Source organism: Ictidomys tridecemlineatus, chromosome 8 (assembly GCF_052094955.1).
Source record: "Ictidomys tridecemlineatus isolate mIctTri1 chromosome 8, mIctTri1.hap1, whole genome shotgun sequence".
NCBI lineage: Eukaryota > Metazoa > Chordata > Mammalia > Rodentia > Sciuridae > Ictidomys > Ictidomys tridecemlineatus.
In genome coordinates this window covers 145343468-145369354 of record NC_135484.1, presented here as the reverse complement: position 1 = coordinate 145369354, position 25887 = coordinate 145343468, and the positions used below count along the sequence as shown (strand labels likewise).

General features: G+C 42.4%; 1 protein-coding gene across 2 annotated transcripts; it reads left to right on the top strand.

Moving 5' to 3' along the window:
• The first annotated feature begins 1671 nt into the window (after window positions 1-1671).
• Tbc1d7 (TBC1 domain family member 7) lies at window positions 1672-24181 on the top strand. Of its 2 annotated transcripts, XM_078020552.1 has the most exons (8): window positions 1674-1913; window positions 3300-3419; window positions 4510-4590; window positions 7495-7682; window positions 13027-13164; window positions 20094-20239; window positions 22389-22518; window positions 23733-24181. In XM_078020552.1, the coding sequence occupies exons 2-8, from the start codon at window positions 3308-3310 to the stop codon at window positions 23817-23819; spliced, it is 882 nt and encodes a 293-aa protein (XP_077876678.1). In that variant the 5' UTR covers window positions 1674-1913; window positions 3300-3307; the 3' UTR covers window positions 23820-24181. The 2 variants fall into 2 exon arrangements, with proteins under 2 accessions (XP_077876679.1, XP_077876678.1); XM_078020553.1 differs by lacking the exons at window positions 22389-22518; window positions 23733-24181 and adding an exon at window positions 21770-22307 and having other exon boundaries at window positions 1672-1913.
• The last annotated feature ends 1706 nt before the right edge of the window (window positions 24182-25887 follow it).

Here is a 25887-nt window from a genome sequence, read left to right as displayed (position 1 = left end):
AAACTGTGTCTTGTGTTAGGAGGTGATGAGAACTGTGAAAGGGGAAGACAGACCTGGGTTTAGAGGGTTAGAATTCTGGTAAGGGTTGCAGTTTTGGGCAGGGTGGTAAGAGTCCTCAGGGATGGGACATCTGAACAAGACTGAGATAGCTATGTGGCTTCTGGAGAAAGTGTTCCAAATGGAACAACATGAGAAAGTCCTAGGGGTAGGAGAGTATCTAATAGAAAATGAGGTCAGGGTCAAAGGAGGCAGATCATGACCAGCTGCAAAAGCTACTGTGAGGACCATGGTTTTTACTCAGTGAGGTGTGGTGATGCAGGATTTCATGCAGAGACATTTTCAAAGGGTCACCTGGGCTGAGAGCTGAGAATAGCTTCAAAGAGGTTCATCTCCTATAGAAGCTTCATAATATTCAACTTATCAGCTCATCCAAAAGCACAGTGAAGGACAGTTAAAGGTAGTCATATTGCTGTCACCATTTAGCAAACAGCAGTGAGTGTGTCCACATGTATCCCTCCTGTGCCACATACAAGGCCTTGTCCCAAGCATTTCACACACTTCTTGTTCAATCCTTCCAACTTCTACGACATCCTCTTCACTATTATTAGCTCCAAGTTAAAGAAAAAGGAGATTGTGCAAATTAGTGACTTGCTAATAGTTTTTTAGATTAGCTAAATGCAACTCACAGAGGTCATGGAGACTTTAATTACTAATGTGAAAAAACACTTCCTAAGCAGGGTTTAGCATCTCCATATGAAGACCTGAAGATAATGTTGGCAGGGGACTGCGAGGGGCATGAAAGTTTGAGTTCAACCACCAAAAACTTCTTCATTTTTAAGTCCTGTCTAGACACTACATCTCAGACTTACCTGCACTGAAACTAGGCTGATTTTCTCAGAGTGTGGTGTCCCTGCAGACTGTTTTGTAAAGACAGGAGGTTTTAAAGGAGACAGTATCCACCACTGAACCCTGTTTTTCTCTAGGGGCTTTTAGACCACAATAGTTTCCAAAACAACTGGTTAGAGCTGCATTCAAGCCCGAGAACCAGTGAGGTAAGCAAAAACTTCGATAGCCATTTTAAAGATTAACTTTGTGACAGCTGAATCTAATACAAATTTGGGTTTGTATTTAGTGTAACTTCTATTTTATTTTTATGGCATTTGAGAGGCCGCATATACAACGATAGTGACCAGACCATAAATAAAACTGAATTCTGACCCACAACCTGCTGCAACCTGCGCAGAGAGCTCTTTGTCTACAACCGCACTGCTGTCCAATCACACCTGCAGGAAGCCAGCCGGCGGTCTTTAGGAGCAATCCAAGAAGCTGAACAGGAACTCACGTAAAAACCAGCCCCGAACGGCACGGATTTAATTAATGACTTAATTTTCCTAATTTTGCCCCTGCTTCCAGTTTAGGACTGACCAAAGACAGCGGAACTCCCTCCTCGGCCAGGCCCACCCTGAAGCCCGCCCACTCCTCTGCCTGCCTCAGGGTCGTGCCCCTCAAAGACTAGCGCCGGGGGCTGATTCCGGCCCCGGGAGCTACGGACCGGGCTAGACGTCAGGAGCAGCCTCTCCACAGCCGCGGCAGATTCTGGAGTCGCGGCGGAAGCGCCGGATGGGCGGAGCTTCTGCGCACGCCCTCTGCGCACGCGCGCTCGGGCCCACCCCACGTGGAGGTGACGTCACGTCCGGCGGCCGGGGCGGCAGGGGCGACGGCTTCGGGAAGTGGCTCCGTGTCTGGCCGAGAGCTGGCCGGTGTCCCAGCTGCCTTCCCGCGCTGGCTGGGACTCGCCCCCCGCTCGCTCGCTGGCCTGGTCGGTGCCCGCCGGCCTGTCAGCGGCCCGGCCCGGCTTCCGCCGCCTCCCCGGACCTCTCAGTGTGAACCCGGGTGTGCTCCCACTCCTGGAGGTGAAGCATACCTGACAGGGACCGCGGGACCTGCGGTCGGGGGCCAGTTGTGTTTACCTTTCCCACCGGGCGGACGCTCGCAGCAGGAGGTGTAATGGGCAGCGTTTCCTTCAAAAGGGCCTTTGCCTTAATAGTACAGTCTAAGAATGGTTGTCCTCAGGCCACAGGACCTTATCGTTGTGCGGCTGTTTGAATGCTTTTTAAAAAATAAATCTTCAAACTCATTCTGCATGTTAATGAGTTAGTCTGTTTTTGTTTTTGATTTTAAACATCTGGTGGGTCGCCAAAGCTCAGTGTCCTTTAGAATTGATTTTCCTAAATGAATCCTAATCTTGGGTCTGAATCGGTTCAGAAGCTAACTGTTCAGTCAGGACGAAACTCCTTTCTGGTCATTGGGAACGTCTAAAGATTTTTAACTCTTGAAGACTTACTTTTTTTTTTTTTGCATCAGCACTTTTAAGCATTTGGGTGAGGCAGTGCAATAAGTTTTTGGAAAGTGCATTCCATTTTTACTGTTCTTGAAACACCAAATTAATTCCATTTTTTTCTTGACTTACCATCAATATTATGAAGTCAATATTTTGAAAGAACTGGAGACCACTGAGCAGTTGAATTCTCATGCCAGATTTTAAATCGTTTTTTTCTGCCTCTAACTCTGGTATCACTTGTCAACTGCCTAAATTCCTTACCCACTTCTGGTTATAATTTACTGCTTTTATCTGTTGTGGGTTTTGAATTTTGATAATTACATTTGATAGAACTGTGTTTAAGAGTGAAAGAGAAATAAGGGAAGGACTTGTGTCTTTTTACTTTTACATAATTTCTCATTTTGCAAAATGCCCATTTTAGAAAGCATTGCTAAGAAAGAAAATTAAAATCATCTGGGATCTTAGTACGGAAAGATTGCCTTGCTAGCATTTTGAAATATAGTCTTAATTTTTAAAATTAGTAAAAAAATTATAGTCTTTGGCAAAAACAAAACCAGAATTATAGTATATACTGTTTGGAACCCCTTCTGATAACATATCTTATCTGGTCTTCCCATTTCACTAATTTTTTCTTTGCACATTTATAATAGACAGAATATTTCATTGTGCTAGGAGCTCTAATAAGTAAAAATAGGAACCCTAGTGCATAAACCTTGTGCCATCTATTTAAGCAGAGGATTGTTGGCTTTTGTTTTGGTTTTTGGTTAAGGTGCATAGAGAAAACAATGTTAGAGTTGTGTGAATGGGAAGATTTAATATTGAGTCCTGTGTAAGAGGAGACAGTTTATCCAACTAATTGAAAAGGTGGAGAAAATCATTGAAAAGTTGTTTAAATTTTCATTCTTTGTTTCTAGGCTCACTTATTTATTTTCCTATGTCTGTCTCTTTTTCCTCCAAGAATGAAACATGACTGAGGACTCTCAGAGAAACTTTCGTTCAGTATATTATGAGAAAGTGGGGTTTCGTGGAGTCGAAGAAAAGAAATCACTGGAAATCCTCCTGAAAGATGACCGCCTGGGTGAGTTTTATATGTTTAATTAAGCTCATTGATTCTCAGTCATTCTAGGTGTTCCAAAGTAAATAATTACCTTAAAAGACACACACACACAATCCAGGGTGTTATTGATACATTTGTTCGTGACATGGTGACAGATTGGTATATTTTGAAAAAAGTTGTAGGTTTTTCAGACTTATATTTAACTGAGAGCCAGAAGTTTTTGCAAGGCCTCTTAAAAAGTCAAGACTGTTTTTTCTTATTATGCCTGCATATTTTCTTGAATTTCAGATATGTCATCATAACTTCTAGGTAAACTTCTGCAACAACTCAGTCATGATATTCTTTTATGGAAATATTAAGGCTGCATTATATATTGATATTTTAGGCTAGTAATAATAAAGCCCACCGTTGATCAAAGTGGAACAAGCTAAACCATAGTTAAAAATAATATCTTATTTACACAGAGTAATTTTTGTTTATTTGTTTTGCAGGGCTGGGATTGAATCAAGGGCCTTATGCATGCTAGGCAAGCAAGCCATTACTGAGCTACATCCTCAACCCATCTAGAGTGTTTATAAAGTTTCACAAATGTTTATCATCTGGTCATTAGTCCTCATTATATAGTCTGTGTTTTAAGTATGCTGGCATTAATCTTCTCCTTTAATAAGTAGAGAAATAGAGGCTCATAGCTGTTAAGTATAATTTATCAGGATTTTCAGGCTAACTATACCACTAGTAGCTATAGGAATTGGCAGAGTCACTTAACTACCTTGAGCTTCAGTTTCTGCATCTTCAGGACTGTTACTACCCAACATACTTACAGTATGGATTAAATGAAATAAATCCTATAATTTTAACTGCTACCAATATTATAGGGAATGTAATAAATATATGCCAAATGCCTCTCTTATGCTATTGATTATAATTGTTTTGAATAGCTAAGTTGTTGGAAGACTGTATCTAAAAACCAGATCAATATTGCCTTTCCTAAATTTGCCGATTCTCTTGAAGAAATATCTGAACTGTACTTTCAGATTTAAAAAGTGAAATGTATTTTACGTACTGTGATGAGCATGAAAAGCATCTAACTACTTGTTTCATTCTTCTTTAGATATTGAGAAACTTTGCACTTTCAGCCAGAGGTTCCCTCTTCCATCCATGTACCGAGCGTTGGTATGGAAGGTGCTCCTAGGTATGGAACCCAGGAGTTGGTAAATGTATCTTCAAAAATATTGAATATTGGGATCATTTTTCATCCTCTAGTCAGAACAAGGAGGATTTATTTGTGTTTTTTGCTGTATCTTGGGTCTTCCTCAGAAGACTGTTCACTATAAAACCCTTTAAGATGGTAACTTTAGCAGCAATACATTAAATATTACTCTTGAGTATCAGTTTATCAGTAATGCAAAATAAAGTTCCTGAAATAAAATGTGGAAAGAACATTGGGCTAGGAGAGAAGAGAACTGGTCTTTGCTGTCAGCCCAGAACTCTGGAGGAAAACCCAAGATACTAGGCCTCAGTTTTTGCATCTGTACAGTTAGAATATTGAGCTAAATTGCTTGTAGATTTCTGTGAGTCTCAGTAGTGGAGATATAACATCCTGCCAGTGCTATTGGAGTCAAAAGGAGTCACTCTACTAGAAGTGTGGGTGAGTCACTTTCAGTGATGAGTGGCGAAATGAGAAGAACTGACTTACTTATTTTCTCTGGAAGAAAAGGTACCAAAAGTAGCTGGCAACATCCCCTTGGCGCACAAGATTTTTTTCCCTACCATTACTGAGCCCACTGAAGCACATAATACACATTTATTATCACCTCTTATTTTTCCTTAAAAAACAATTCAAATTTGTCAGCTCTGGGATAGCAGTGCTTTATCAGAAATAGGAACCATTACTATTATTTGCTAGGTCTCCCTGTGTGCCTGTCACTCAGCTGAGTAGTGTACCTAAGTTATTCAGAGTAACCCTAGAATTCCCCTGGGTTAGGCCTCTGTATCCCATTTTAAGTGTGCAGAAAATGACTTGCCTAAGGCCTCAGAGCCCTTGTCAGGAGATAGAGCTGAGGCTTAAGCTTTTTGTAGAGCTCACTTGAAGGTAGGCTGGATTATGAATCTCACTTTCTTTTTAAAGTGTGTATATTTTCAGGGCTTGCGAAACCTGCAGTCCTAAGTGTGGTTGTATAATATGGAGGCAGAGAATACCGCCCAGGAAGCACTGCACAATGACACTTTGTTGTGCAGCTTTCATCCTTTGTGCACTCACAGTCTACAGATGTGGGGACAATTATTTGAGTTTTTGTATTGAGTGTTTTTGCCTAAATCGTACTATTTCCAGGGACCATCAAAATAAATTCCTTCCAAGGTGGCAGGGTTCAGTTCTGCTGGGAAGTACCACATGTCTTAGTGACTCCAGTGGATTAGTCAGTACCCTTGTGCTCTGAAGCATTCCTGAGTGCCAGTGCCTATGGGCTTATCTTCACCTCTGTTTTTCTTACCTTTATCATGTAAGTCATTGCTCTGTTTGGAGTTAAAGGCACTGGGAATTTAGAGCTGTCGCATTATAAAGGACTCTTTTTAGCACAGGTTTTTGATTGCTCAGGGATTTTTGGATGCTGGTTTCCTGGTAACATTTTGGGTAAATGTTAGACTTTTTAGAACCAACTCTTAGAAAACAGGTTTAAGATTTAATGTGGGAAGCACTGGGCTGCTGTTAATGGTGTGAAGAAGGTCCAGCTACAGCTGTCTCATGTGTATCGGCCCAGATGTGTAGAACTCTTCAGTGTGTCCCCTGGCTTCTCTGAAAGCCTGCATGGAGCCCTGAAGCTACGGTACATGTAGGTTCATTTCAGGAAAAGGAACATTTAAGTAGATTTTTTAGCTAGAGACTTTGAGCTCATCTAACTGCTGTTTCTGGAATGTTCTTTGGAATTCTGGATCTATGGTGCTTTGAAGAGGGAGCCATAGTCAAAATGCTCATCCTAGCTTAGCCTGCCCAAGTACTCTTCTGCAAGCTTTATGTACATTGATCTGTGTATTCATCACAACAGCTGTATAGAATTAGGGGTTACTGTTCCCAGCGTTCAGATGGGGAAGCTAAGGCATAGGGAGATGGAGAAAATTGCTGCAGGTCCTCCAATCAGTTAATTGTAGAGCAAAAAATTAAACCCAGGAACTTAGGCTCCATAGTCTGTGCTTCTGTACAGCCTGGTTCACTGAGTGAGGCTGGAAAAAGTAAAGCTGAAAGCCTTGAAAATTCATAGTCCTCAGATATACTTAGTAGCGATGGTACTTTTTTTTATGAGGACTCTTGGGGTGCTGATTCTGCAGAGAACTTTCAGTTAAGTGTTTGCCCACTTCCTGCCTCTGTTAGATGAGGAGACACGTGCAGAGGGACTGACTTTGTTGTGAGAGTCCTGGTGTTTGCACATCTGGGAGAAGACCATAGTGTTACTGTCCAGTGGTCTTTCCTGTATATTTTTTTCATATCATTTGCTTGTTAACAAAAGAAAAGAAAAAAAAGACGTGGTTCTTATGCCAAAGCTAATGAGTATTTCCGACATTTAATGTAGTGATGAGTATAAAATGTCATGACGATGAAGTATAAGTTGACCTCGTCAAAGAAGATCAGGGACTGTGTGGCCCGGAACATTTGATATTTTGTGAACAAGTTTTAACTATTGGGAAGAGAATGATTCAGCAGACTGTTGGTGTTTCTGAAGTACAGGAGGCCAAGTGCCAGATCCAGATAGAGGCCTTTAAAAGCTAACAGTGGCACTGGCTGACAACCCAAATTGAGTTAAACCATTATTATAATTGATGTGGTTATTATCTTGAAATCATGTGGCATACTTATTCAAAAGCTTTGGTGGTGTCATTTCATTTCTCTTTAATACTAATGATGTGTCATCATTCAAATGTTGATAGCATTTAAATTTCAGATTGTTACAGTGAGAAATTATAAAGAATCTATATGATAACTAAATATTTGTGTGGATTCTACTCTCTCATGAGCTGCTTCTTATATGATTCTTTTAATACAAGACAGATTTGGAGTAGTGTCTCAGGGTTCTGCCTTTGTTTTTCTTCTGGGTCTCTGTAGGGATCCTGCCTCCACACCATGAGTCTCATGCCCAGGTGATGATGTACCGCAAGGAGCAGTACTCTGATGTCCTTCACGCTCTGAAAGTTGTTCGCTTCGTCAATGACGCTACGCCACACGTTGAAGTCTATCTCCGCATGTATCAGCTGGAGTGTGGGAAGTTGCCTCGAAGCCCATCTTTCCCACTGGTTAGTGGTCACTTTGGCTCAACACATAGCCTAACTCTTGACTGTCCTGTCTGCCAGCCTTTGATTGCATGAGATTTGCCTTAGAAACTTTCACTGACGCCCCATTGTGAGTAGCATGAATAGCACATCTTTATCTGGCATCCATGACCCTGCACATTCTGACCTTGTGTACTTTTTAAAAATACAGTTTAAGTACGGTCATACATTGTTTACCAACAGGGATACTTCTGAGAAATGTGTTGTAAGGCAATCTTGTTGTTATGCAGACATTACGAGTATATTTACTCAAATTAAGACCACCATGTCCAGGCAATTTAATCTTATGGGACCACAATCATATATTGGGTCTCTTGCAGATGTAATCACGTGGCACATGGGAATGTAATTACAAACCTATAGAAAAATTGCAAATATTATCAAGAATTCCTGTATACTGTTTTTTCTGATTCCTATTGTTAACATTTTAAGGCATCTGCTTTGTCATTTTTCCTATAAATCCACACATACTCCTTTTTTAAAACCATTTGAGAGTAAGATGTGGACATGATGCGCCAGGACCTCAGATATCTTCACTGTATACTTCTTCCTTTTGGGGGGGGGGCGGGGAAATAAAGGATAAAGTAGGTTTATTGCTTTGCTGGCAAAGAAGAAACATAGTGGGGACTCCTGTCCCAAAGACTCTCCTAGTCAGGAAAGTTTTAAAGGATCCCTTGGAGGGTTATATTCCAGGTGTGCTCTGGTAGGCAGTCCCAGGGCACCCTGATGGCATGTTAGGATTCATTGGTTAATTTGGAAGATATTCACTTCCCAGATCCTGAGCAGACGAGTCTCTTTCCTGTAGTGGGTATGTTCAAGGGCACTTAACTACGGGAAGAAAAGATACCACTGTCTCCCTAATCTTGTTAGGGAGGGCAAGAGGGGAGAAGAGAGAAAAAAAAGAAACATTAAAAAAAAATAAGCCTTAGAGCCATGAAGGCTACATTCAGAAGGCGAAGGGACCTCTGTTACATTTCCCCACTGTCAATTTCTACCTTCCATTTCTGTGGAAAAGTGGGCAATTATATCTCTCAGCTACTTTATGCTGAAAGAGGGCGAAGTTGGGGGAAGTGACCCAAAGTCCTTGTTTTCTGTTGGCTGGGGCATGGACAGTTAAGGATATTCAGCATCACAGCAGTCCAGAGGTTCACGGTAGCAGTTGGCAGGTGACTGGGCAGGGTATACATAGGCAAGGTTTATGCTAGGACAGCAATAAAGAAGACAGCAAAGGGTTACTTTTTTTGGTGAACAATTAATATGAAAACAACTAGTATTTCAGCCAGTCTTGGGAATATAGGCCACTGTTTACTTCTTGAAGACAAGAACTCACCTATAAAATAATCCTAGTACAGTCATCAAAACTAAGAAGTTACATGGGGATAGAATATTAACATGTAATCTACAGACGTCATTCAAACTTGACAATTTTTCCCAGTAATGCCCTTTGTCACAAACACACAATGAAAGTTCTGGATGAAGATTGATTTTGAATTATGAATTGCATATATTGTGTTGTCATATTGCTTTATTCTCTTCAATTTGGGACAATTTCTTCAATTTTCTTATCTTTCATGCTTTTAACATTTTGAGGGGTATAGGTCATTTTTAGAAAGCCCCTCACTTTAGGTCTGGCTGGTGCTTCCTCCTGACGAGATCCAGGTGTCCACTCAGTGGGAATATCACATGGGTCATGTCCTTCTCCATGTGTTGTATCAGGAGGCACAGAATGTGGATTTGTCCCATGAGAGGTAATGCTAGTGTTGATCACCTGGTGATGGTGTGCCTGCTGGGGTTGGCAATGGAAAGTTATTGTTTCCTTTGTGGAGACTGTAAAACTACTACATGATTTTTTGTGTGTGAGAAATTTTTTAAAAATTTTAAATTTATTTATTCTAATTTGTTATACAAGACAGCAGAGTACATTTCAATTTGTAGTACACATGTAGGGCACAACTTTTCCTGTCTCTGGTTGTTCACAAAGTAGAGTCACACCATTTGTGTCTTCATTCATGTACTTAGGATGATGATGATCATCTCAGCTACATGATTATTTCTTATTAAACTTTTGCCCATGAGTTTCACCATTTGTTGATGATTTCAAGAAATTTTTGAATTTTAATGTTTCATATTTAAATACTTCTGGAAATAGAAAAAGTAGTGCAGTGTCCCCAGACACCTTTACCAGCATCCTCAACTGTATCGTTCATGACCCTGGTGTAGTGATCAGACCCAGAAAGCTAGCCACGATCCTACTCTAGCAACTAATCTGAAGATCTTACTGAAATCTGCCGACTGTCCCACTCATGCCCTTCTTCTGATCCCAGGTGCCATATCTTCTTTAATCCAGAAAGTTCCACAGTCTCTCTTGCTCTTTCATGATCTTGAAACTTTTGAAGAGTACTGGCAGTAGAACTTTTCTCCATCTGAGTTTGTCGGATGTTTCCTCATGATTACAATCTGGTTATGCATTGTTCAAGAAGGCCACAGAGGTGTGATGATCGCTCCTGTTGCTGCTGGCCTGGTCACCTGGTGAAGGTGGTGTCTGCAGCCTTCTCCACTGCAGTGTTACTGTTTTCCTCTTTGTGATTAATATGTAACTTGTGGTGAGGTTGAGGCTTATAAATACCCAACAACTAATAATTCTTGTCTGAAAGTTTTTAGTCCTCTGATTGCCAAATGGTGGTTTTCTAACTCCTTTATTCCTTCTGTGCTTATTAGTTGTTTTTCTTCTATCAGGAGGACTTTTCCCCTCTCTTGCTTATAGATATCAATATGGATTTATGATCCTTTCTTATTCAGTGACCTGTAATCTGTTACTGCCCTATTTCTTTTTGTGTTCAGAATGTGCCAGATTTGGCTTTGGGGAGCACTTTGCATCTGACACCTGTGTCATTTTGACAAGTTCCCATCATTTCCCATGTTTCCTAACTTTCTGGCACAAGATGTTCCAGGCTCGTCTTGAGTGACTGTGGTACCAGCCCTCTCTTTTTAGAGGAGATGTGATATTCACAGACCGCAAACCTGGCCCTAAATGTGCTCCTTTTTTCCTGGGCTCTCTTTGTTTCCAGGCACTCTGAGCAGAAGCTAGGAAATCTCTGTGCACATACTCACTCACACTGGTATTCACCATGTCCCCTTAGTGGATGGATGGGTGGTTTTGTGTGGCACTGGGGATTGAATGCGGTACCTCACGTGCTGTGTGTGCTCTACATTGAGCTCGGCCCCTGTACATCACATTCTTTCCTTCCATCTATCTATCTATCTATCTATCTGTATTAAAAACCCCGAGTTCAACTGTTGGGTCTACTCCCACTCCAGTGTCTCAGGTTCTTTCTGGCTGTCACCGTGTCCGTGCTCCCAGTTCCTCTGGTTGCCTATGTGGAGAGGCCCCGTGATGGGGCCTCAGTGTGCTTTCTTCTTTACCCATTTCCCTGTGTGTAACCAACCCTTGGCCCTGGCTTGCAGGCCCTTGGGCTCCTTGGCCCTGACCCTCAGGGTGCAGATGGTCCTGGATGTTCACCGCCTCCTCACCCTGACCTCTCGTCACCCCTCACACCTCCTTGGCCTTATCTGTTTCCTCTTCTAACCTCACTGGATCCCAACTGCTTTTTAAACTTCATCCGTAGCAAACCTTTCACTCTCGTTACTTGCACTACTTACCGCTATGAGAGAGGAAAGAGGAAGGAATAACTATAGAATCTAAGCTCTGGCTGTTTTGGTACAGTCCTCTCTGGGCATTTTAATGAAGGTTTTATGTGTTTGTTAGGTGAACAGGCTGCAAGGTCCAAGCAGGGATTTGTTTGAGAGCCTGGCTATCCTATAAAATGTTCATTTTATTGTAGATTGGGCTTGGACTTATTTTTGTTTTTGCAGTTAATGATGTGGAACCCCTGGACAAACCTCAGATCTAATAAAGGTCATCTACTTCTACTGAATTTGTCAAGAGAGAAGATACCTAAATAATAAGTAGAACTTTTCACTTGACTGGTGCAGTGGGGTTTCGAGCACCACACGAGTTCTCAACCTACACATTAGACTAGATTAGATAATCTGGTAGCTCAGGAAACATAAATGAGAGGCTGTAGCTCCCACTCCACCCTGTTCAACCTTTCCCGGCCCCAAGCCCCGACACCTTCATTGCAGTCTTGGGCACACATGCTGTTGGAGTGTATTTTTTGAGCATGACACCACACCCTCCCCTGGCATAGAGCCCCAATCATTTTTTTTTAAATTTTTAATCTGTGTGATTAAAAAGAGTGTATGATGGTGCATGGCCAGGAATGTGGTGCCTGAAGGGCATTGGTCCTCTTCCCTTAAAGAGGAAGCAGTCAGGGACCTTGCACTGTGCCCAGGACTGCCTGGGAACCCCAGAAAGGAGACCTTTCTCTCTCTTTTTTCTCTCCTTCTCTGAACACATTTAAAAAAATGGTTAGGGAAATTTATTCTCTATGATCCTAGCTCTGCTACTCTTGACATTTTATAGAATATTAACAAGTTGGAAGAAGCCTTAAAAATGAGATACTTTTTAATAAAATGGGACTTTCCAGGGAAGTAGAATGATACTTACTAGTTTCTTTTTAACATTAAAATCCTTCACACGTGAAAGCTGAGCTGAAAATGTAAAACTTTTGTAGATAATAATGGTGTTTTAAGACAAAGTACATTTCCACATAAGGTTCGAGTAATCTTATAGCTTATTCTGTTGAAATTTACTTGAGGGTTTACTTTCAGATCTGGGTGTTGATGCATACTTTGAGAAATGACATTCTTTTGATTCCTAAAGTTCTGATTCTAAGGATATTAATTTTTTAGATGCTTAAAGTTAGAACAAAATTCTCAAGGCATGTATGGATGCTTTGAAATATAGTAAAACCTTAGTTTCTTGAGTCCTTCAGTATTTGCAAATTACTGTATTGACGATCTCTTTGGGTACTGTTTGTTCTATTGATCACATCTGTTTGAAGAATTTTCATCCAGCTCTGAGAATATTTTGGGGTGGAGAGTCAGTGCCTTGCTCATAATGGACATTGACTTGTGATAGGTTAGTGTTAGAAGTTGGAGAATTTGTGTGCTCAACCTGGAACCCAGCTGTTGATGAGCTACACTGATGGGAGCGGATTCCTATGGACGCCCATGCTCATCTCCCCCTTGCTCTGCTCTTTACTGGTGAACTCTGCTTTTTGATCCCACTTTGATTTATTAATGCAGTCTTTTCAAAATTTAGGGGGCAAGGTTCCATTTTTGTTAAAGAAATGTGTCTTCCTCCCTTCTCCTGCCTTGCTCTTGAGATTTATTATTAACCTTGCAGGAGCCAGAGGATGAAGTATTTCTTGCCATTGCTAAAGCCATGGAAGAGATGGTGGAAGACAGTGTCGACTGTTACTGGATCATCCGATGCTTCGTGAACCAGCTAAACAACAAGTACCGGGATTCTTTACCCCAGCTGGTGAGGGGTTGTTTTGTTTGGGGCTTTTGAGGGGTGAGCAGTGGTCCTGGGGTCATCAGTGAATACTCTTACCCCCTGCCGCTGCTACAGTTAGGAGGGAAGCCTCTGTTGCAGGACTCAGCAAGGTTTTCTGTAAGAGACGGATGGTAAATATTTCCAGCTTGGTGGGCCAGATGGTCTCTGTTGTAACCAGGCAGCTCTGCTGTTGGAGCACAAAAGCAAACAGTGCACTGGAAAATGGTTGGGGTTGGCAGTGCCCTGCTACAGGCCAGAGTGTGCCAACCCCTGCTCCGTGGTGTTCCTTACCCTGTTCCAGAATCCACTGAATATATTGAGAATGATCTCTCTGTATTAGTTAAGGTGTATATTTGCCTGCATATAATGGAAGCCCAAGAAGCTTGTTTTCTTTCATGTAATCAGAAGTTCAGAGGTGAGGCAGACCAGAGCTGGGACTGTCCTGCCATGGGGAAGATAGGACTTCTGCTCCTGTTTTTTTGCTCCATAATTCTTTCTCTACTGTCCACAAGGTAGCTGTTGGACTGATAGTTATGACATCCACATTCTGGGCTGGAAAGAAGGGAAGGAAAAAGAAATGAAGGAGCAACTGGGCATGGTGGTGAATGCCTGTAATCCCAGCTGCTTGGGAGGCCAAGGCAGAAGGATTGCAAGTTCAAGGCTAGACTAGACAACTGAGCAAGACTGTATGTCAATGAAAAGGGCTGGGGATGCAGTTCAGTGGTAGAGCACTCCTGGGTTCAAGAATGGAAGAGAAAAAAAAGGCGAAGGAGGAAGAGGGATATGTCTGTCCAGCCTGCCACCCTTAAGCAGGTTTCCTTCTGCATGTGTGCAGGGACTCTTCTGGTAAGGTAAGAAAGTCTCCAGTCAGGAGGTGTTTCATACACTTCACTTTCTGGACACCAGAGCTCCACAGCCTGTGCACTGAGTGTGGGGCGTCACCTTCAGGATCATGGGCTTCTTGGGCTAGGGCTGTCGGACCACATGGCGATGTCCTGGGAAGTGGTCCAGAGTCAGAGTTTGAAGGACAGTTTCCACTGGATGCATATCATTTCACACTGTCGTAAAGTGAAAAAATCTTAAGCTAAGCCATCATAAATTGGGGACAGTCTGCTGCTGGCCTCCACCTGCTGTGGATTCTGGGAAACATGGATTTTAAAAGCTTGGCACATGTTCATCTCCTGTTAAAATGGGGTGCAGTTAGTGAAGGAGAGGTGTGTGGACATGGGCCAGGCACCAGCTCTCTGCGCCGTGCCCTGGCTTGGGGATCCTGACAGCCAAAGGGCACTAGCTTGAGGGGTAAGCCAGTTTCCCTTGACCATTCTCTTTTTCCCCCCCTTAGTCATCTCGTGTATAGGAATGAATCTGTCTGTTTTCCTTGGTTATTGAGTTGTTCATTTGAAGGTTGTACAGGATATGGTTACTGTGCTCTGGGGGGAGGGGGAATGTGGAGTGGTGGTGGAGGCAGGTGAGCCCTGGGGATCACTCTGAAGTCCAAATACTGACCAAGAGGGAGGGCCGTGGGCCCTTCAGGTTCATGGAGCTTTTATGAAAACAGTTATTATGTATTTCAGTTAAGTAAAATTTGATTTTTAGGGTTCTAAAATTTGATCCACCTAATTGATTTCAATAAAAATAACTGAATCATGGATGGGAGCATAAGTAAATGTAATGCTAGTTGCCTAATTAAATCAGGAGATCTCAATTATATATGGTTTCATTAGCTTTTCTTGTTTAATATTGGAGTCAGTGGCATTATTTTTAGGAACGTAAGTAGTATATGAACATATTCTTAAAAGAAGTTAAATAATCCAGATGAATCTCTGATTTCCTAAATCTTTACCATCTGCCCCCACCCCCTTACCTTCTCTAAGCAGTAAACCTTGCTGTCACCTGGTGAGTATTCTTCTAGACTGTCGCGCACACACATGTGTAAAGTGATGTTAAAAAGCACTTAAGTAGCATCATTCATGTACATGTGGCCCTGTAGTTCTTGTGTTTATTTTTATTTTTAATGTAATGCTTAGAGAAGTTTCCGTGTTGGTACATATAGTTTTCAGACCTGGCTTCTTTCAGTACAATTTCTGCCACCTTTTGTCCTCCACCCAGGTCAGTTATATCAGTCTCTAAGGGTGAGGTGCTGGGATGCTAATTTTTTAGAAGCTGGAGGCAGTTCTGTAGTGGGAGCCATTCATATGGAACCACTTTCCCTTCTAATTCACTCATAGTATTTCCTGTTGTGAGTTTGACATAATGAGGAGGCAGAGCCGTGCTGACAGGAGACCCCTCTGTAAGTTCTCTGTGTGTGTGTCTCCTCTAGGTGGGGGCCTCTAAGCCAGTGTGCAGGTGAAGGGGAGACATCTTTAAAATCTGTGTGTGCCTTGTTAAAATCTTAAACTCCATGTCAGTTTTTGCCCCTCAGACAGACTATGAGGTCTCCTCTTTTCAACCCCAGTGTCTGCACCTGATGGTGTCCATCTCTGAAGCATTTGTTCATCTGCTGGTGAAGTGCTTCTCATGTTCAGTTGTGTATCTGCAGTGTTGGGAGAGGTCGAGCAGTTTACATATTTCTGTTTATTCTTTCCTCTCAGGAATCATGAGCATAGTCTGGAATTCTATCCTTTACCTATTGCACATGTTGGGAATCATCCCCGTCTGTTGAGTAAGACTTTCAAGTTTTGATAAAGTGGAGTTTCAGTATTCTTTTGCTTGTTTTATATGTTAAAACAACCTTTCCATCCCAAGATTTAAAAACATATATTCTTTTAACATTTAAAAAATGCTTAACATTTTCAGTTTAGTCTCCCTTCCCAGGGATTTCTCACGAGAGGTATCAGACACCACTCTTTTATACCTGCCTACAACACCACAGTCCTACCAGTGCACTCTCTCCCCCTCTGGTTAGCACACTGAGAATATTCTTCATGTCAGGAGTGCTAAATTTCCCTTATTAACCAACTACTTCTTTTCAGCATATCATCTCTGTGTTTACAGATGAGAATACTGAAGCAAGAAGAGATTCAGTCATTTGCCCAAGGTCACACAGTAACTGGCAGAACATACTACTTTTTCCCTTTTTTCCCCTCAGATTCAAAATGCCATCTTTATTATATATGGCATCGCTGCTTGTACTTGTACCTCTTTTCCAGGTTCTTTTTTCCATTGAGTTATTTGTCTACTCTTTGGCCCATATAGTTCAGTTAGTACAGATTTCTAGTATATTTTGATAGCTGGTAGGAAAAGTTCCCTCTTTCTTTTTCAGAAATGCCTTGGATATTCTTGAGTTTTCTTTTTAGGAATGAATTTTAGAATGGGAAAATCTAATGTCTCATAAACTTTGATTTCCTCATTGGTAAAAACAGAGTTTATTTTAGTAAATACAATATAGTGCCTGACACATAGTTTTTTAAAAGAGGTCTTTGGACTATAAGAAAAGCTAAACTTCCTGTCGTTGCTGTTTGATTTGGGCTTCAGGCGATTTGCCTGTTGAACTTTGGTTTGAACGGTGCTGTCCTGAAATTCCTTGTTGTCTTGCAGTGGATCTCTCCCTCTTGGTCTGTTGTCAAAGCAGAGTTTCCGTTATCCTGGTCTGTTACTTCTATTTTTGTAGTTTGACCAGAGAAATTTGTACTCACAAGGTGCAGGCTGCTTTCTCACCTCTGTCGAGGATGATCGACAGTGACACTGAGGTTCCAAGTGACGTGCTCGTCAGTCACGCTGCATAGTTTTCATCCCCAGATTGCGTCAAGGCTTCCTCCTCACTGGCTTCCAGAATTCTGCTCTTTGGCAAGGCTTCTCATGACCACGAGGAGTGGAGGCTAGCCCGAGTCGCGTGGCAGGAAGGCCTCTTCACCCAAACTCAATTGTGCTCAGTCAGCAGAACACGTGAGTGGTCTTTGTGTGGCTGTCGCCCTGTCTCACAGCCAGCCCAACAGAGGTGTTAAAATGAGCAGGCAGCAGCCTCTTCCTATGGGTGCGTCTCTTGTCAGGTTCACAGTCTGTTGATGATGTGCTTTATCATCTTCAACAAGTTAAGAATTTGGGTGCATGGGAATATTGGAAAAAATTTTACCGAAAAATTTAGAACCTAAAGGTTCAGTGGTAACAGAATTATAATAGATTTTATTTACCATTTGCTGAGTGCAAAGATATCAGGCAATACCTTTCATTAAAAATATATACATCCATGTTTGAATTCACCTGTTTTCTTAGCTTAAGCCGTAGCCTGCAGCACACATTCTTTCCCATCCTGCTGTGAGCCTGATGTGGCTGGCGTCCTGCCCTAGTGGGAGGTACCGATACTCCACAGTTTTTCAGGGCTCTGTGCTTCTCCATCATGTGCACATTCCCTAGTTTATTCAGCCTGTTCTCTGTTGGCCACGTGGGTGTGTCCACCTTACAGTTGTTACAGAGGCGCAGTTACAGATGAGTGGCTTTGTGCCTACATCTCTTCACGTTTGCCAGGAGAGTTTTGGTGTAGATGTCCTAGAAGCAGATTGGCTGGATCAAGGGGTAAATGCATACATGACTTTCCTAGAGGTGACCCATCCCCCTCACAGAGCTCGTGGTCTTCTGTATCCTCGGGACCAGTGGATCCATTCCTCACAGCCAGTTCCCCTGAGTGGGTGTGGTTAGTCTTTGGAGTTTTGCCATCCTTGAGGCTGACCCGTGCCTCAGGGTAGCTCTAGGTTGTACTTCCTTCTGACACACAGAGTGGAGGCTCTTTTCAGGTGGGTAAGAGCAGTGTGCATTGTTTTCTATAGCATTCTTGTCTCTTTCCTTCCCTATTTTTAGAAGCTCTTTTTAGGGCTACTAACCCTTTAAGGTATTTATTAACCTGGGAAAATACTCACAATTTGTTAAGTACAAAAAGCAGAATCTTAAATTGTATATTCAACATGAGCCCAACGAATGACAGACTGAAGTGTGTGTGTGTGTGTGTGTGTGTGTGTGTATGTGTGCACGTGCATGTGTGTGTGCAGGAAGAGTAGATGTGCAAAACACATGACTGGTGGTTGTCACTGGATGGTGTAATTGTAAGTGACCTTTGAATTCTTTATTCTTTTCTGCATTTTCAAGATTTCTTATACTAGCATATTATAAATCAGGAAGAAAAATTTATAAGAAATTAGCAAAAAGGTGAACACTGAGTGATTATCAGTATATTCCTAAACTTCATATTAATTCATGGTATTCACTTACTCAAAAAATAACGTATCTGGTGTTTACTATGCCAAGTCATGTTGTGAGTCCTGGAGATCCAGCAGAGAACAAGACAGGTGTGCTCCCTGCTCTCAGTGAGCTTCTAGTCTCATCAAGGAGAAGAGACATAACAGAGGATGATTTTAAAACATTCTTCTGTATCCTGTTTATTACCTGGGCTGACTTGTGGATGAAATTCTCTTCGTAGTGAGACACAGTACTCGTAATGAGATGGGTGGGCCGGAGCCTCACTGAGTGCCAGCACTTGCCTAGCATGTGCAGGGCGCAGGCTCCATCCCCAGCATCACAAGATAAAATAAAGATGTGTGTGTTTCACCCATGCACATGGACCTTTTGGCAAAACCGGCCCAAATAACAGAGTAGGCCTGCCCTTTTTGGCTTGTCCTCTGGAAACACCCCTTGTTTTGAGGAATGTGTGTGATATCCTTGAGGAGCTTGGGGACTTTAATAGTGAGTGGAACTATAATTTTATGGTGAAGTTACAGAAACAGAAAGTAGTTAAAGAAGCCCTGAAAGAGAGGGGAGAGCTGGGCCAGATGTTAATATGGGGTCCCTTCTTGGCTGACTCCTCTTCATTCTTCTGGGGTCAGCTCAGCTGTCCCCTCTCCTGAGGAGCTGTTTCTGCTTCCCACACGTGGGTAAGATTCTCCTGGACGGGCCCCCCATCTCCTGCTTGCCCATCGCCGCATCTTAGCATCATGCTCTGTTGAAGCTGCATCTCTGCTGTCTGTCTCAGTTAGGCTGCGGCTCCTTGAAGGCAGGGACTTGAGCTTGTCTTTGCTCAATTGCTTGCATGGCACACGTCTGCTTCAGTGGACACTGGAAAGGGTATGAATGGCCTTTTTGACAGAGCGGAGAGGGATGGGTATTTGACAACAAACACATGCATTTGTTTTGGTGAGATGGGATCTGGTGTACTCTTCATGACAGTGAGTACAGACCTTGGGGTTTGCCCCTCAGTGTCCGTTCCTAGCCGGTGGACCCTAAATCCAGTGTGGGTCTGGAGAGCTGGCTCTATTGGCTTTGCGGGTCTTCCAGAGGGAGGCTACCAGACAGAATCCAGGTGCCTGAGTTATGTATCTGTTCCAAGAAATCCCTGTGCAGGCTTGTGTGGTACAGTGCTCATCCTCAGGAAGCCCTGTTGGCCGCACCTCCTGTGCTCAGTAGAGCAGTGGTGCATATCTGGTCAGTGGCTGATTGGCTTCTTCTTGCCACCATTTATTTGTCCCATTCTTCCTCTTTCTCCACACCTTAACCCCACTCTGTTTCTTTTGCTGGACCTCTCTTATCTCCTCCTCATCTGCAATGTACAGCTGCTGCAGACCAGCCTTTAAGGTCGTGGCCTTTTTCAGCTCCCATAACATTCGAACTTTGTTTTGGATTTAGCCTTAGGCTGTTGAATCAACTTAATGCAATTAGAGTGACCAGCTCTTCTGTTCTGCCTGGAACTGTCTCAGGTTTAGTACCGAGAGTATGGTGTCCCTGGAAGCCCTCCGGTCTTGGGAGGTGGTTACTCTTGTCCGTTGTTGACCTGGGCACTGCTGTGTCACATGGGACTGGGAGATTCTGAAGTTTCATCCTCTAGCACTTCCTTGAATTCAGCATGCAAACGTTTTTTCATCACAGGCTATAATATCAGGTGACATTATGTCATAGGAAATGAGTAATCTCTCTTCCTGTTGAATCTTTAGCCAAAGGCTTTTGAACAATACTTGAATCTGGAAGATAGCAGACTGCTGACTCATCTAAGAGCGTGTTCGGCAGTGTCCAAGCTTCCTTATGATCTCTGGTTCAAGAGGTGCTTCGCAGGATGCCTGCCTGAATCCAGTTTACAGAGGCAAGTATTTTTTTCACCAAAGATCTGGAGTTCAGGAAGAATCCTGGTTTTCATGTGACCATCCCCCAGCATGTAAATTGCTTTAGAACGAGAGGGTAGTTGAAGTTACATTCTCCAACAGCTGCCATATCTGCACATGATTCTGCTTATTACTGCATACAAACTTAGAAAAATGGAGGGTCCTCTGTGTGTAGCTGTGCAGCAGTCATACCTAAAATGTCTCCAGAAGTTCATGGAAGTGTGAGCTCGTCTTTTCCAGAAGTTGGCAGATCCTTATCTAGCAGGAATCTCTTACTTTAATCATGACATCCTTAAAGGAGCTGAGGGCAAAGATGTGAGGTGTAAGCAAGTCATTCTTAGGCATGTGTTTTAGGCATTTCTGAGTCCCAGCCCTACCCGTCCAGGACTTCATTGAGAAGAAATGCCGGATACTGAGCATTAGATTAGGCAGTGAAGTGTAGAGTCTAATACCAACCTTCAAAGTTTTAGGAATTATTAGAATGATCATGTTAGATTGGTAGTGGCTCCTCAGCCCTTGGAGAAGTTTAAGGAATATGTCTCCAGATAGCAGTGAAATTGACTTTATCTCATATTTCATGTTCTTCTTTTGTTGTTGCCTAATTGTATAGCATTGGGGGATGGAAAGACGGCGAATCTTTGGTTTAGGATCTTCTTTTCTTTCCCTGAAGATGTTGGGTTTGTAACAGGAGGGAATGGGCCTTTGGCACATTCCTAGCAGAGTAGTAATTTTTTTTTCAGGTTTTAAAAATTTTACTTTGTTATATATGATAAAAGAATGCATTACAATTCATATTACACATATGGAGCACAATTTTTCATATCTCTGGTTGTACACAAAGTAGAGTCACACCATTCATGTCTTTATACATGTACTTAGGGTAATGATTCCCATCTCATTCGCCGTCTTTCCTACCCCCATGCCCCCTCCCTTCCCCTCCAATTCCTCTGCCCTATCTAGAATTCGTCTATTCCTCCCATGTTCCTCCCCCGAAACCCCACTGTGAATCAGCCTCCTTATATCAGAGAAAACATTTGGCATTTGGTTTTTTGGGATTGGCTAACTTCACTTAGCATTTTATTCTCCAACTCCATCCATTTACCTGTAAATGCCATGATTTTATTCTCTTTTAATATTCCATTATGTATATTTACCCCATTTTCTTTATCCATTCATCTACTGAAGGCATCTAGGTTGGTTCTACAGTTTAGCTATTGTGAATTGTGCTGCTATAAACATTGATGTGGCTGTGTCCCTGTAGTATGCTAATTTTAAGTCCTTTGGGTATAGACTGAGGAATGGGATAGCTGGGTCAAATGGTGGTTCCATTCCCAGTTTTCCAAGAAATCTCCATACTGTTTTCCAGATTGGCTGCACCAGTTTGCAGTCCCACCAGCAATGTATGAGAGTGCCTTTTCCCCCACATCCTCACCAACACTTATTGTTGTTTATATTCTTTTTCTTTTTTTAAAGAAAGAGAGAGAAACAATTTTTAATATTTATTTTTTTAGTTTTCGGCGGACACAACATCTTTGTTTGTATGTGGTGTTGAGGATCGAACCCAAGGCCGCCCGCATGCCAGGCGAGCGCGCTACCACTTGAGCCACATCCCCAGCCCTGTTTATATTCTTAATAGCTGTCATTCTGACTGGAGCGAGATGAAATCTTAGAGTAGTTTTGATTTGAATTTCTCTAATTGCAAGAGAGAGGTTGAACATTTTTTCATATATTTGTTGATTGATTGTATATCCTCTTCTGAGAAGTGTCTGTTCAGTTCCTTTGCCCATTTATTGATTGGGTTATTTGTTTTTTTTGGTGTTAAGACTTTTGAGTTCTTTATATATCCTAGAGATTAGTGCTCTATCTGACGTGTGTGTGGTAAAAATTTGTTCCCAATTTCAGGGCAGTAATTTTTAGTGAACTTTCCACTTTCCTTTGCTGCTGATTATGTCAAGAATATATTTCAGTGATTCATCTATTTTGTTATTTTTGATGATTATTTAGCAGTAGTTCTTATCTGAAGCTTATACTTAAAATAGGAGTAATGTGATCTTATTTTGTAATTTGAGATGTCTAGTGAATATAAATTTCAAATTTATGTAATTTGATTATATCTCCTTATTTTTGTAGGGTTTGGGATAAAGTTGTAAGTGGATCCTGTAAAATCTTAGTTTTTGTAGCTGTGGAAATTTTATTAACTTTTAAAATAAAAGTAATGGCACTGAACAATGCGGAGAAGATAACGAAATTCCTGGAAAATGTAAGTGTGCTTTATTTGATTCATTTTTTTGTGTCGGGGACTCTTTATTTCTTTGTTTTGTTTTGGTACTAGGGATTGAACCCAGGGCCTCCCACGTGGGAATCAAGTGCTCCACTGCCAGCCACACCCCTAGCATCTTGATTCAATTTTGAATCTAGAAATGAAGTCAGGTTAGCAAGCCAGATTTCTTATTGCATTAAATTATTTCTAAGAAATAATATAGTATCTTTTTAACACTAAAATAAACTTTTTTTTTTTCCTTAAAACATGTCTTTTCAAAGTTAGCCTCTGGATTGTAATGTGTGTACCCCTGTCTGGGGGCTGCTGGTCTGAGCAGCAAGGCCGTTGCTCAAGTGTGCCCACTGGGGATCAGAGTACCTTTCCTAAGTGACTACCAAACAGGCATGTTTGGAGATGTAGCTGCAATTTTTTTCAATGGAGTAAGAACCCTGATGTCTTAGATTTTGTACATTCTTTCATTTCTGTTACTGTCTCAGATGTAATCTCAGTAGGATTAGTCAGCGTGCTAAAGTATTATCTAATACATATTGAAAAAAGACCCAAATGAATCAGCTTTGCTCTGGAAGGAAGGAGAGTTAGGCCTGCATGAATAATATATCATAGATAGGACCCCAAATCTATCCTTTTTTCAAAAAATAGATGTATACAAAACCTTTGTTTTATTTTTATTTATTTTTATGTGGTGCTGAGAATTAAACCCTGTGCCTTTCATGTGCCAGGCAAGTGCTCTACCACTGAGCCACAACCCTGGCCCCCCTCCTCCTTTTTTTTTTTTAATTAATATTAACATTTGAATAGTGGCTTGGAAAATAATTAGTACTAAGTGAAGATGTGTTCAGCAAAGAATCATAAACATCATGATCAGAGGCCAACAGCCACTGTCTGTGATGAGTAGTTTTCATGATCCTGTCATCCTGTGAACAGCTCTGTGAGGTTAGGCTGTCATTTCCCCCATTCTAGGGGCTCTGAACCCACCCTGAGCCCCACGATCAGTGGGCAGTACAGGATTTGAACCTGGATGTCTACTTGGTATGTTCTCAGGTGACTTTAAAACAATCCTTTCATGCTATGCTTTCTGAACAGTAGTAAAATCTCCCATGGAAATCAGTTTTATCAGTGAGCAGTGAATGAGAGAAGGTCCTCAAGTTCCAGACACACACGTCTGTCTCACCCAGACTGGTTGCTGTTCACAGATTCCCCAGGACAGCTCGGATGCCATCGTGAGCAAGGCCATCGACTTGTGGCACAAGCACTGTGGGACACCGGTGCATTCAGCCTGAGCCTCCTGATGGTTGGGGATGGTCTGTCCCCTGGGCACTTTGTTCTTGTCACCAGTCTACTAAGCTGATTGGAACAGTTGTCTTGCTCTGGTGCTCAACGTGAAATTTTTTTCCCCAGTAAAATAATTTAATGAAAAAAGCTGGTGTTGCCGTGTTGTGGATCAGCACTTCACTCACACTGGAATGCCAAGTTCACTGTTCAAGGGTGGTTAGGAAAAAGCTTCTAGTTCTGGAAGCAGTTCTGTCCGGGGGTGGGTGTACTCAGGAGCAGAGAGCAGCCTGCCCCACCTCTCTCTAATTAGCACCAACTCGTCACTGTTGAAGCTCTATTTCTGGAATAAAAAGCAACTTCCTTTGGTTGACACCTCAGTTTTATCTTTTGTTGGTGCAGAACTTGTTTAAATCTAAGCTTCCTTCTCGGGCCTCATCTTGCTAAATAGGCTTAGAAATAGTCATTTCGCTCTTTTTCCCTGTGACAGTTGAACAAAGCCTATATTGAACAAAATGTGTCTGGATCTACCAACTAGGCACACAGTACTTGTTTGGAAGTCGCTGCACCCTTGCTTTCCCCTCACTGGCTGTTAAATGCCTGGTAGACTTGAGAGAGCCTTGCTGCACACAAAGGGCTTGGGAAGGATGGCAGGTGAAGATTAATAGCCAGTGACCCCTGGGCACATGGTGCCACACAGTCGTCACTGTTCATGGGACAGTTGCCGGCTTTGAGACTGGGGAGTGAAACGGGGCCCTTTGTTTTAGTTTTACTCAGCTGTCTGACCTGCAAGGGCCTGAGTAGTGAATAGGAGTCTCCACCCCACGCCACCCCGCCCCTCAACTGGGAGACAGACGATGAAATTATGGACAGTTATAATCCCAAGAACAGAGCCCCCAAGGTGTAAAATACCTGTTGAGAAAGAGTTCAGAGAAAATGGGGCTGATAAACCCAGCAGGGACCTCTGTACAGCACAGACCCAAGTTGTCCTCTAAAAACTGGCCACCCACCATCTGTCCGGTGATCTCCTCTGTGGGAGAACTGTGGGGACCCCAGCTGCGTTTTTTAGAGTCCATATCCAATTCAATTCCATCATTTTGAAATAGTTTGGAGCTTTGTCTTAATTTAGGTATTTTTTTCCCTCTTATTTCTTTTTGGTCTTTGCTTTGTTACTTGTTTGAGGTTATTTTTCTGCTGATTTTCCTCTATTTTCAATAAAGTTTCTTTTGCTTCAGTGAAAAATTAAAAAAAAAAAAAGAACTGTGGGGACTAAGAAAGGACCCGCAGAGGAACCCCTGCCCCAGTTGTCGCTGTCTAGTGATCTTGGGGGAGGTGAAATTCACAGAGAGGTGGTGAAGCAGGAATCACGTTACTCTGTTCAAGAGCCACGTGTCATTTGATGAGTTCTTGGTAGAACAGAAGCGATGAAGTCAAGGGATGCTAGTGGCTTCCAGTTCCAGAGGAGAAAGGATTGGCCGCCATCTCTGAGTAAGAGGGTGCTGTGAAGGCGGTACTCCTGGGAACCCCTGCTGGAATGGGGGAAGGCTGGGGTGCTGGGGAGCAGGGCTGGGAGCCAGCCAGGGCCTGGGGCTCGGGGAGGGGTGCTGGGGAGGAGGGCTGGGGCTGGCTGACCTCTTACCCCACCTTCTGGCTGAGGCCCTGAGGATCTGAAGGCTGCTCTCAACTGCTAGGGACCCAAAATCAACACAAGTATCGTCTCAAAACCAGTGTGGTAAAGCCTTTCTAGCCATGGGGGTGGGCTGAGGGTTTTTTTTTTTAAGTGATTCAATTTGATACCATCAAAAGTTTTTCTTATTGAAAAACTAAAAAATAAATATTAAAAAATTCTCTCTTTAAAAAAAAAGAAAAAAGAAAAATTTAACATCAGAAGAATTTTTAAAAGCCGACTGTGAGAATTTAAAAGTCCACTGTGAACATGTTTAAAAACCCACCGTGGAGTAGTGAGGACCCAGTTTCATTTAATACCCTAATTTTACTTTGCTGAGAGGTCGAGGGAGGAGCACAGTTCCTAATAAAAATGCCTCCCTATTCCTTGCCTCCAGAACATTCTGTCAGGGC

What these genes read in the sequence shown, in the direction of transcription:
- Tbc1d7 (XM_078020552.1), top strand. Translation starts at nt 3,308, where the DNA reads ATGACTGAGGACTCTCAGAGAAACTTTCGTTCAGTATATTATGAGAAA. An exon ending in CCTGAAAGATGACCGCCTGG is followed by an intron (nt 3,420 to 4,509) that starts GTGAGTTTTATA and finishes ATTCTTCTTTAG; the next exon opens with ATATTGAGAAACTTTGCACT. An exon ending in CCTGAATCCAGTTTACAGAG is followed by an intron (nt 20,240 to 22,388) that starts GCAAGTATTTTT and finishes TTATTTTTGTAG; the next exon opens with GGTTTGGGATAAAGTTGTAA.